Source organism: Lucilia sericata, unplaced genomic scaffold (genome assembly GCF_015586225.1).
Source record: "Lucilia sericata isolate MDLA Ls3-8-SP2 unplaced genomic scaffold, ASM1558622v1 Contig000033F_arrow, whole genome shotgun sequence".
In the NCBI taxonomy this organism is placed as follows: Eukaryota; Metazoa; Arthropoda; class Insecta; order Diptera; family Calliphoridae; genus Lucilia; species Lucilia sericata.
In genome coordinates, this window is record NW_023994071.1 from 81,639 (window position 1) to 93,916 (window position 12,278).

The 12,278-nt window shown below is 27.9% G+C and overlaps 2 protein-coding genes across 4 annotated transcripts in view; one reads left to right on the forward strand and one right to left on the reverse strand.

Moving 5' to 3' along the window:
- Nucleotides 1-12,278, reverse strand: part of LOC119612114 (failed axon connections) — a 35,761-nt gene that overhangs the window by 20,203 nt on the left and 3,280 nt on the right. For both annotated transcript variants that reach the window (XM_037967850.1, XM_037967858.1), the window contains exon 2: nucleotides 1,607-1,945. In XM_037967850.1, coding sequence (XP_037823778.1) covers nucleotides 1,607-1,945 — 339 coding nt within the window. The remainder of the gene's footprint in view (nucleotides 1-1,606; nucleotides 1,946-12,278) is intronic.
- Nucleotides 5,253-12,278, forward strand: part of LOC119612092 (disco-interacting protein 2) — a 291,223-nt gene continuing 284,197 nt past the window's right edge. For both annotated transcript variants that reach the window (XM_037967842.1, XM_037967835.1), the window contains exon 1: nucleotides 5,253-5,631. The gene's annotated coding sequence lies outside the window, so the exon portion shown is untranslated. The remainder of the gene's footprint in view (nucleotides 5,632-12,278) is intronic.

The window sequence follows — 12,278 nt, forward strand, 5'->3', positions numbered from 1 at the left end:
ACTATTATTTGACGCACAATAAAACAGCTAAGCAGTGGTGTAGTGAGTGGAGCATCCAACTGGCAGACGGAAGGTATTGAGTTCAACCCCAGTCTGTGTCGACTTTTTATTTTTATTTTTTCATAAATATTCTATAAATAACTCTACTAATAAAACAACTTATTTCCAACCAAATAATATTGACTTACTTTTGGAACATCTCAAACAAAAATAAGTAGTAGAATTGTAAGCACTTTACTCGATGAATTCTGGTGATTTTTCTAGTGAATTTGTAAGCAAATATTTTGCTGGGTAATACATTGTACTTAATCGAAAATGATGGAAATTATACAATATATGTATGTATGTATATTGAAAATAATCAAATTAATTTTAGATTAATTCTGATTAGTTTAGATTATTCATTATTCATTAATTAGCATTATTTTTAGATTTTTTTAATCGCAATAAATCATTAATCAAATTCTATTTTTGTCAGTTTTTATCAGATTTCAACATTTCATATCTTATTTTATTCATAAAAGTATAAGCTAAAATAAAAAATTATTTAAAAAATATGTTTTCAAATAAAGTGTGGGTCAAAAATGATCTTGAATTGTAAAAAAAAATTAAAAAAATATAAAAATTTATATTTAGATCTAAATATTTTACACATTTCATTAAAAAAGATAAAAGTGTTTAAAGTTTTTGAAAAGTACAAAGGAAACTCTTTTCGAATCAGTTTAAAATTATTAAATCGGTTAAGAAAATTTTGAGATATAATTTTTTTTGGTCTATCAAGTCAAAAAAAAGGTGTTTTTTTTAATATTTTTCGATTTGTATGTTATATTGAAGATTCTCAAAATGGTACTGCAATTTTCTCTACTAGGCCTACAAACTTTACTAGATCACGCGATGAGTGTATTGATTTTGTTGTAAATTTGTCACACCGTGTAATTAACAATTATAGATTATATCATCATTAACCACTTATTTCTATGGATATGGAGGCAAAGTATAATTTCAACACGTTCCCAGCAAAAAAAGTGTGGAAAAAGATGTAGAATTTTCATCACAACTATAGTTGATGAGAAAAATTTTTGACAGCAGCGAAAAAGTAAGATTGTGTTTCTTAATATTTTTTAAGGACTTTGTGATCAGGGGATGTAAATTTATATATTTGCAAAAAAAAAAATCAAAATTAAGGCTAGGTAAACTATGAACAAAATGTGAAGTGCATGTAATGCTTATGTCGATTGCTACAAACGAACAACATTTAAGAACAGTTAACGGTTCCACTGTTAGGTGATGTAAATCCAGCTAAATCTGATTGAAAAGTTTTGAAATGCGACCGTTATATTACCAAAAGGTTGTTTACTTCAAACTACATATTAGGTTTTTAATAATTCGGCCATTAAACAATTCGATACTTTATTTTAACTACGCATTCAGAAATAGCGAAGTTAATGATTTTAGGTCAAAATCAACGACAGTGATTGTAGACTACATGCAATTACATATAAATTGATTATCATACTGTTTTAAATTGGTTCAATTGCTCTCAATAAGCAAAAAAGTAGTTTTAAATCATTCAAAATACAATTCCATACAAATTCAATTAACTTACCTTTCTTCCGAATGTTATTTTAAAGAAGAAATTTAAAATTGAGTTTGGTAAACGCAAACCTAAAGCATGCTGTAAATTAACTTTGTATCCTTTGAGTACATTATCGGGATATTTGGCACGCCAATAAAACAGGATCCAAATCAAATGGTTTTCCAACATTGCAATCATTGCATATGAAACATTACGTTGTTCTGTAGTTAATCCAGCGTCAAGGTCCTTATTATGCTTTGCAGAAAGTTCTTTAATAATTATAGCAGAATCAGCTATTTCTTCTCCGTTAAGTTCAATAAATGGCAATTGACCTTTTTTGGAACGGAAACGCATCTTGTGATCAACATTCTAATAAATACATAAAAATAAATAAAATTAAATTATGTTCCATCTCTTATAAAATGAAGTTTAAGTTTTAAAGTAAAAAAAAAATAACTTATTAGATTTTCAACCTTCTTTAGAATAACAACTTTTAAATATTTATTTTAAAATATGTAATGGAATAATTCAAGATAGATATATCAATGTCTTTTGGAAAACCTTTGTTTTTTCCGATATATGTACATATGGGCATTTCCATGGAAGGTCTACCGAACTAAACAAAACCCTTCTAACATTCGCATTTTTGAAGATAATTTAACAAAATTTGATATATGGTCTTCTATTACACTAAAAACGAACGGCTGTATTTATAAAAACTTATTTTAGGTTTATTAAACAATTTTAGGCAAAATTCAGGAAAATCGTATTTATAAACGTGAAATAGCTTAAAACACCTTCAATAAACCATTGACAATTGACAATTAGAAGAATTTTATTGTAGGCTCGACCCTTCTTTAAGCCAACAATAAGTTGTTTTTTAAAAATTTTTTTCTCAGATAAAGATTTTTCCGGTAATTTTAGGTTGATTGCGAAAACTAATTATGGTTTCTTTTAAAATAAAATCTAAAAATTCTAATTTTAACGTTTACAAATTTGTAAATAAAATCCCAGAAAATTTTTAAACGATTATATTTTGAGGAAAAAACTCAAATCTAGGCATTATTGGATTAATGCATGAATTTTTGACAATATTCCAATTGTCCAGCACTATTTTTAGGCAATTTGGAAATGCCCGTCTGTCAACCAAATGATGGACAAAATCATTTGATTTGGCTTTTTCAAAGTTTGTTGGTTAAATATAATGCCATAAAGTAATTAACCATGTAAATTATATTGATTAGTGTTATACTAATGCAAAATATATTCGCCGGCATTAAAATTAGTCAAATATCAAAGAAATTAATCAATATTTGCAAAAATTTATCAAAAATTACAAGAAAAATAAGTAAAAATAAGAAAATGTGTCATAGTGATGTATATTTTGTCGCAAAATATCCGTTATTCGGATACTTTTAATAATAATTAGAAATTATATGTTATATTTATACATCTGAACTAAATAGACATTTATTAAAGCCATATATATATTTATTTTTCTTAAAAGTTTGTTTTTATTGTCAAAAATCTATTATAAACAAAAATATGAAATTAAGAAAACCGAATCAACGAATATTTTATCCTAATTGTACGCAACACTAACACATAAAATGACAGCCATATTGTACAGTGCTGCCAACTTAAACATAAATCAGCACAATAGTTAATATACGTTTATTATTTGTTTATGAATATCACAATTTTATTAATGGTTTTTAAGGCTAAAGTGTGCTTTAACTATTGAGTGCATTAAAAGCAAAATAAGATTTTTTTATAAATACAAGCGGAAGTGTGTAGAAAATATTTAAAATAGGTCAATTATTTCACTTAGGTCCCATACAGCCGGACCCATAAATAACGCTTTAGAGCTTATAATTACGTTAAATATACTAGTATTTCTATAAAAATCGGATTTATAATTGTATGATCATCAACCACACTGCCCATTTTTGTAATAATTGGACTTCCTTTGACCCTGTACTCCATACAAGGTAACTTTTCAGCAAATTATTTAAATGTCCATAACTCACTTACAAACACAAGTATTGTGTTCAAAATATATACATATAAGTAAGTTTTATATAAATGTAAATTCAAGCCTAAAATATTTAATCCTAGTTCCAACATAACACCACTTTTATATTTTTATGCCCGACTGTATTTTCTTTTTTTGTATTTGTATAATACAGTATATACAGTGGTGGCCAAAACACTTGGTATATGTTACCTATAACATCAAATATTTCTTATAGTTCGTAACTTTTTTAATAAATTCCTTTTTATGCGTCACACATGTCCCTCGATATGATGCATATAGGTTTTTTTCTTTTCAAAGTAAATTTACCCTCAAAAATATCTGGAAATAAAAAATAAAAAACGCAAAACAACCGGCTAAATTTATTTAATTTCACTTAAAATTTCATAATTTGTAGAATATTTGCACATTTTGATAATATCCCTACTCTTGGACATAATCTTCACTAGAATACATTAGTAAAAAAATCTGAGGACAAAAGTTCAGTTAAATATCGTTTTTTGGTCGATAACGACCGTAAATATGCTAAAAGTGCGGAGATGAGCTGCTTGGAAGCGGGCGGGATTAACATGTTTGCAGTGAACAATATAATTTCCAGATCCCAATCCAATAGAGAATATTTAAAATGATATGGAGCAACAAATAAAAGCAGAAAGCCCCAAGAATTTTGCCAATTTAAGGCCTCAAAGTTAATATATATGTCATGACAATCCCAGTGGGTTCTGGTGAAGATTATATCCAGGTGAAGAAATGATATTATCAAAATGTTAGATAAATTTGTTTTATTTAAAAAATTTTAATGATCTTTATTATTTTGTGCTAAATTAATATCCAGATTTCAACGTCCGACACTCAAAATTAGACACGAACCGGATGATATACGTCTGAAACTATAAATTTAATGGATAAAAACTGCGTTTTTAGTTTTTCATTTAGTGATCCTGTGTCTTTTAAAAAAAAAATATTTTAAAAATCTTATACTGATCAAACAATGCTTAATTTAGTGTCAAGCGAACAAGAAGAGTTGGGAAATATTTCGTGTTATTTTTATTTTATTCTGTTAGGATCTAAAGATGTAAAAAATGTCTTTCAAACTTTTTTTGAAAAAATTATTTATTTATTTATTTATTTATTCAAACAAAGTAATATAAAAGCCTTAATAGGCCAATTAAACTATATTACAGAGGCAAATCCTGAATAGCATACATATGAAAAAAAAAGTTTAATAATACTATATATAAATATGTACATATGAATTATGTTAAAAAGATGAAAATACAAAATCCTAAAAATAAAATAATATACAAATGTAACAATTTACTTACAGAAGTGAAACAAGTGGCTCCCCAGCCAATATTAACAACAAAATTATAAAAACAAAATAAATTTACGTCCCATAAGTGGTAATAAGCCATCAAGGTAAAAGTGTAATACTCAATATAATATATTATGTAGATGCTAGACAAGGGTAGTCTTTATCTGATAAAATGCTAATGATTAAGTTAATGTTTTTTATACAGTGTACTAATACCGTCCCTGAAATTGAATGATTAGCCATCCCAGTTTTGAAAAATACTTATACGTACATATGTCCTCATAAAAGAGGTCGCCATATTCAATTATAATACTTCCAGTTTATTATAAAGAAAATAAAACCTGACCACCATATTTAAATACTTCGACCCCCGTGTTAAGTGAATAAAAAAAGAATTTTAAAGAAGAAAAATAATTATAGTGCCAAAATAAATAAAAAAAATCTATATAAAATTAAACAAAAAATTACTATAGAAAAGAAATCAGCAAAAGAAGAAAAAAAAGTACTGGAAAATAAAACAAAATTAAAAAAAGAGAAAAAAAAATTGTATAACCAATAAAAAAAAAAACTAAATTATTAAAAAGTGTAAAAAAAAGAAGAAAACTGTACAAGCATAACAAGGCCATTAACTATCGACAGAAAAGTGTGCTAAAAGTTTAAGCCGAAAAGAATTATTCGAGTGGGAAAATATACGAAGATCAATAGGTAAGTAATTCCAACACCGGGCCACTCGAACAAGACCGTTCAAAACAACTGCACCTGATTCGGGGATAATAATTTGAGTATTCCTAGTAGAATGGGAAAAAGAGAATCTGGCACAAAGTTGAGAGGAAGGCCAATCTTCATAGCTCTGTAAAAGTGTAGCACACTACGATATGACATAAATGAACGAAAGCCACATCCAAGGAAATCACCCACATAGGAAGAAACAGGCATCCTACGTCGAAGACTATAGCGAACTATAGCATTCATGACACGATGAAGTCTACCAATAATGTATGCCAAAGTGCCTGACACAACCCCTAATCCATATGTAATATTAGGCATCAATAAAAAAAAAATAAAAAAATTATATTGAAAACCTAAATAGATATTAAAGGATACAAATTTTAAAAGACATTTTTGACATCTTTTTATCCTGTCAGTAAAAAATAAATATTATACAAAATATTTCCGAACTCTTCTTGTTCTCTTGGCATCAAATTCGGCATTGTTTGAAGACCTTTAAAAACGACACAGGACCACGAAATGAAAAACTGAAAATGCATTTTTTCTCCTTTAAATTTATAGTTTCAGACGTATGTATATCATCCGGTTCGTGTCTAACGAAACTTTTCTCTTTTTTGTCGTACGGTGTTTTATTCAGGGTAGATGTACTTTGGAAAAAAAACTATATGCAACAAAGTAGTGGAACAAAATGTAATGTGTCGTGATCCACAAAGGATATCCCAGCAAAAAAAGTGTGGAAAAAGATGTAGTATTTTCATCACAACTAGTAACCCGAAGTGATTCAAATTCGGGTGAAAAACCTATGAATTTTACATTAGCGTATCATTGAGAGAGAAAGAGAAAGAATATCATTCATCTCTCTCGCGGTACGGAGTTTCCCGTACCCGGAAACTTGTTTTGTTTTGTTATTCTTCTCATTCGTACAACAACAAATCAATGCAATTAATACGTAGTTTCTGAAACAAAAGTTTTCATATGTGGACATTAAGGAAACTTCAAAAGAGAATTAAGAAAAAGTTTCTCAACAAAAATTTCCTAGTGTGGACCAAGTCTAATAATAACACATAGCGAAAAATTCGCATTATAACAACCCTATTTGCAAGATTTTTAGCAAAATATTATGAACATATGGCAACGCTACAACATGAAAATAAGAGAAAAATGAGAGGATCGCCAGAGAGTGCAATAAAAATAAAATATAATCTATCTCAACTACAGTGTTGCCATTTTAGCACTTTCAGTGCTAGATTTTGCACTTTTGCATCGTAAAAATGCATTGAAGTTTTTTAAAATTATGCTAAATGCATTTTAGCATTATTTGCTTGATAAACAAAATTAAAAAATATTTCTATGTTTTCTGTTATAAATTAACTATAGTTTAACTGATAAAAATAAAAATTGAAAATCAGTGGTTGGATATTAAAAAAACAACTTTTTAATGAAAAAACTGATACAATGTCTTTTTAAATTCAAGTATATAAGTTTGAAAATTTTATCGGTGAAAATGCATTTAATGAATTGTTTTTTTTTATTGTCATTACTCGTTTCACCTTTTTCTAATGCCGAAGTTGAAAGACTTTTTATTTGAATAGCTATAATTAAAAATAAAATTCGAAATCGTATTTAAACTGAATTTCTATGTTCAATAATACAAATTCGAAAAGAATTGATTCGAAATGCATGCTGCCAAGTGGCCTTAATCAAATTTTGTATGGAAATTTAGTATTAAAAATCTTTTACAAAATAAAATGTTGTTTATGAATATATAACTAATTATATTGCAAATGAAATAAAATCATTTGAAAAATGTCAAAATGAAGATAACGATGGAGATATAGTACCAGAAATATTGGAGTCATGCCCAGTATTTTAATAAAAACTAGAAAAAACAATTATTTATATTGTTTTGTTATATTAAAAAATTTTCGCACTTTTTTTCTTCTGTAGAACATTTTAGCACTTAGTTTTTTAAGTTTTAGCATATTTTGAAATTCATTTTCTGGCAACACTGCTCAACCACAATATCGCCAACCACAAGGCGATATTTTGCTCTCCATGAAAAATGTATGAAAACTCATTGCCGACAGCGGTTGTGGTTCCTTCTTCTTCTGTTGCTGTTACTCTCAGTAACATTGTCAATCATTGGAAAAGACTACCGAAACATGTGTTTTTATTGTGGTATTTACTAAAGTGTTTGGTGTAAATAGATATTTTCATTCATTTTTATTATTTTTACTCTTTCTCCCTTTTTTATTTCCTTCTTCCTTTGCGGTTCTTTATTTTCCTTTTTTCTTTCTTCCCTTCTCTTTTTTTTCTTCTTTCAAAAAACGTTATAAAATTATAGTTATTAAATAGAACGACGCGGCACTACTAACGCTACCGTGAGAAGAACAGTTAACAGCAATTTAATACAAATATCATTTAACGAAATGTCAAATTTATAGATAAATAAAATAAAAAAAAAAAAAAACATTCGAGCCTTCGTAAAAAGGTATATAAAAATTAATTTAACTAGAACGTATTTATAATATAATATGTATAATATAAAACTATATATGTATATATAGGCTTAAAACCAAGTAGACTTTTGATTATCACAGACGTTATTATATTTTAATATTTATGTTTTTAAAAAATTCGTAAATAGACTTAAATATCACAGAATTATTTAGTTTGAGTAAATCGGTTATATTCAATGAATTGACTTTATTTTTCATGAGATCGTTAATAAAGTTTAATCGAAAGGACCGGTCGATGTCCGCGGTTGTGGTTCCAATTGTAATCAAGCTGTAAATATGTTCAACATTATGGAAATGCCCATATGTATGTATGTATTTTATTAAAAACATAAATTAAAAATGTTATTTAATTTATATTTTCTATTCACATATTTCTATTTTTTGTGATTTTATTTTTTATTTGTCTCCAACCAATGAAAGCAAACAGCCAATTATGATAAATACCCGATAAAAATTAGAGATGACACTCATTCATTCGTAATTCGTACGTAATTCAAATTGAATTACGTACAGCTTGTGTAATTCGTAGCTGCAATTTTGTATGGCCAATCAAGTCATTCATTCATAGGAATCCGGTGTTATACACAAGCTTCCAGGCAGAAGTCGAAGCAATTACGGAATGTGTAAATTGGTTTAGAATAAATATGGCGCCCACGGCCCTTAATATATTCACCGACAGACAGATGGCAATTAGGGCGATAGAATTAAATCTAAGACTGTATTGGATTGTAAGAAAGCTTTAACTTAATACTCTCCCTGAAGTAAGGTCTACATCATATGGGTACCAGGACACTTGGGAGTAGTAGGGTGAGAGAATCCCTGGAAGGACGTTGGAGCAAGGCATTCATAAATAGGACATATTTTTTACACCAAGGTTTTTCCCATAAGGATACATTTCAGAAAAACATAAAATTGTTATATGTTTTTAAAGAAAGTTTGTTTTTAATAAAACAGAATCTATCCAGCTAAAAAAGATTATGTATAGATCATATATGGATTTATACGTATATGAAGCATATATTTTCATATATTTCCATACATATCTATATAAGGAACATTTTTTCATATATAATTTCATATACTGTGTGTACATATATGACATGATCATATATCGCCATTTTTCGGATATGAACATATGTATATGAATATATATGGTCCATATGTGATTCGTATATAATCCATATACATATACACTCAGACCTCATTTTATGCGAATTTATTTCATGCGAATTTGAATTAGTGCGGTTTCAAAATTCTTAAATTTTTCTTTGCAAAAATGATTTTGAGGAAAATGTTGGTCTACATACATCCAAAAAAAGTGATCAACAAAGTACAACTACTGATCTTTTACCAATTCCGGTTCGGATTTATAAAGTATTGTTCAAATCCTTTATACATGATGAAATATTAAGTTTAATTTTTAAGAAATGTTGTATATTTTCTTCATTATTTGGAATTGGTACTGTTTTGTTCTTTGTTTCCTTTATTTTTTATAGTTTCAGTATTATTCTTTGGCTATTGCCTTCAAATGTTTTTGGAATTTAGTTGTCAAACTAAGACAAAAAATTTAATCCATTCGGTTCAAATTACGTCATATATTTGAAAATAGTGGATCAAGGTATGGCAAAATTTTTAAATTTCAATTTTCAAATGCCTATAACTCAGAAATTATTAAGACCTAGGTGAGCGCTTTTCTAAAATAAAAAATCGTTGATATCGGAGGGGAAACCAAAAAATGCACGCGTTTAAAATTTTTACACGTCGAAGTTGCCCTACTTTGAGCCCCATAGTGCCGCCCCTGGAGCATTTGAGGGATCCATTTTCATAACTTAAACTCGAATACTCCGGCTATACTAATAGGCGTTTAGAAATGTGAGATTTATTAAAAAAAATGTCTTTCTGCCCCACTGTGTGATGGGAAGAAATGGAAAGCAGGCATAGAATCAGCGTGGCAATATCATTAACTATAACATATTTTTTTTTTAAAGGAGGATTTCGTTGCAGGGTGTACTGAATACAAGGTGACATTGCTAGCCCAGCTGATCGTTGTTTACAATATTTTATACATAGACTTTTATACAGACTTAAACCGCAAGTTTGTGAATCTCCATATAAAAAAAATTTACAATCATGCGGTTGCTCTCAAGTGTTGGTACCTTGTTAAGTATACAATCTAGTATATAAGCGTGGTTGATTTACCAACAAAATAAACATCTGAATCTTACCGCCAATAACTTAGGAAACTGAAAGTTAAAAAATTCCAATTAGGAAATATAAACACTTGAGGAAAGTGGCAATAGAAGAAGAAAAAATATAAAACAAAAATTTAAAAAAGTGGAAAATATATGACGTGGCAAATATATAGATGTTCTTAAAATATAATGTACTCCAATAATAATTTTTGCAGAACATTTTTGAATATAGATAAAATTATATGAAATGCTTTTAAATGCCAATATTTTGTAATAGTTAAAAAGCCAGTTATACCAGTCTTGTTGTAAATGAGCGATATGAAAAAAGTGTGTGCTGACTTACAATTAGGGTTGCCAGCCTGGCTGGACTTGGCTGGATTGTCCAGCTTTTTTGATGCTTGTCCAGTTTCAAGCTAAAATTTAATTTGTCCAGCTAAATAAAATATTTTTAGTACACTGCAATAATTTTTATGTTATCTTTGTCAAATCATGTTAGCCAACACTGATTGTACATTTTTTATACAACTAAGTTATGATTTCCCTTTTCTATCATCATGTCTCAACACTTGAACAGCTGATGTCGTAATAAATATTAGGTCGTACGCGTACTCGATAATTTGTAACAATTTGCAACAATTGTTATTGGATTCCGTTCGCGTACTTTCGAAAACTTGCAACGAGAGAGTAAGAGAGCGGTAAAAATTACAGTTCGTTGATAGAGAATTTTTTGATTTTACTGGATATTTTTTCCCCAGTAAAAAATATCCAACATATATTCACAACATATGTTTGAGAAATCAAAAATTTGGTAAATTTTAAATTTTTTGAAAGAAATATATAAATTAATAGCACACGAATATTAAAAAATTATTTGTAATTAGATTTATTTTAATTTTATTTATTATAAATTAGTTTTTAAAAGAGTTTATTTGTCATGAAAAATCATAACAAATATTGTCAATCTAGCGTTTTTAAAACAATTTAGTTTTTCTTTCTCTTAGCGATTTTGTGTAAATTTTTATTTTAATAATATGTTTGTATCATGAAGTTTTAAAACAATAATATATTTTTAATGATACTACATGTTTTGTTAACTTTAAATATCCATTTATTTATAGGAAAAATCAAAGTTACAATTATTTGTTTTTTAGTGTTTTGTTAGCTATTGAGATTTCAGCAAAAGGGCATTACCAATCTTTGTTTATAAACAAAAAATTGGATTTCGCGTATTTTTTTGGATATTTTTTTTTGATTGAGAGTAAATTAAAAATTACTCTCTATCATAAAGTTACTGTATATTTCTTACAGGAAAGTACGCGAAAAGACCTATTATTGCGAGCGATAGTCAATTTCTTTACGTACAGCTTACGTACTTATGATTTTTAAAATTTAAAACTTCAAAAATGGAGCTTTTTCACATCTTTTGCTCTAAAAAACTAAGTTAACGAAGTGATTGGGGAAAACTAAAAATATATTCGTACTCTGTGGACTATAACAATACGGAATTGGTATATGAGAACCCCTGCATTTTTTTGGTGTATCACTGTGAAATTATTTACACAAAACCAAAATTAGCATTTTCTCAGTATTTTTTATGTCCAGCTTTTTTTGTTTTGTCCAGCTTTTTAAAGCCCAGTGTCCAGCTTTTTGCGAATCGGAATCTGGCAACCCTACTTACAATGCTTACAGCGTATTAGACATTTTTTTATTTTTATTATTTTTTTATTAATTTGGTCGTTACTGTACATGTTACTTTATTATTTTTCATTATAATAATTTTTATTATTTTTTATTTTAATTTGCTAGTTACTGTACAGCCACAACGTGTTGCTTTTTGATTCTCAAAGGGAGTGGTTATTTTTGTTCCAGAAGGAATAACTTAAAATAGGGTGGGGTCCCTTTCAACTAAGAA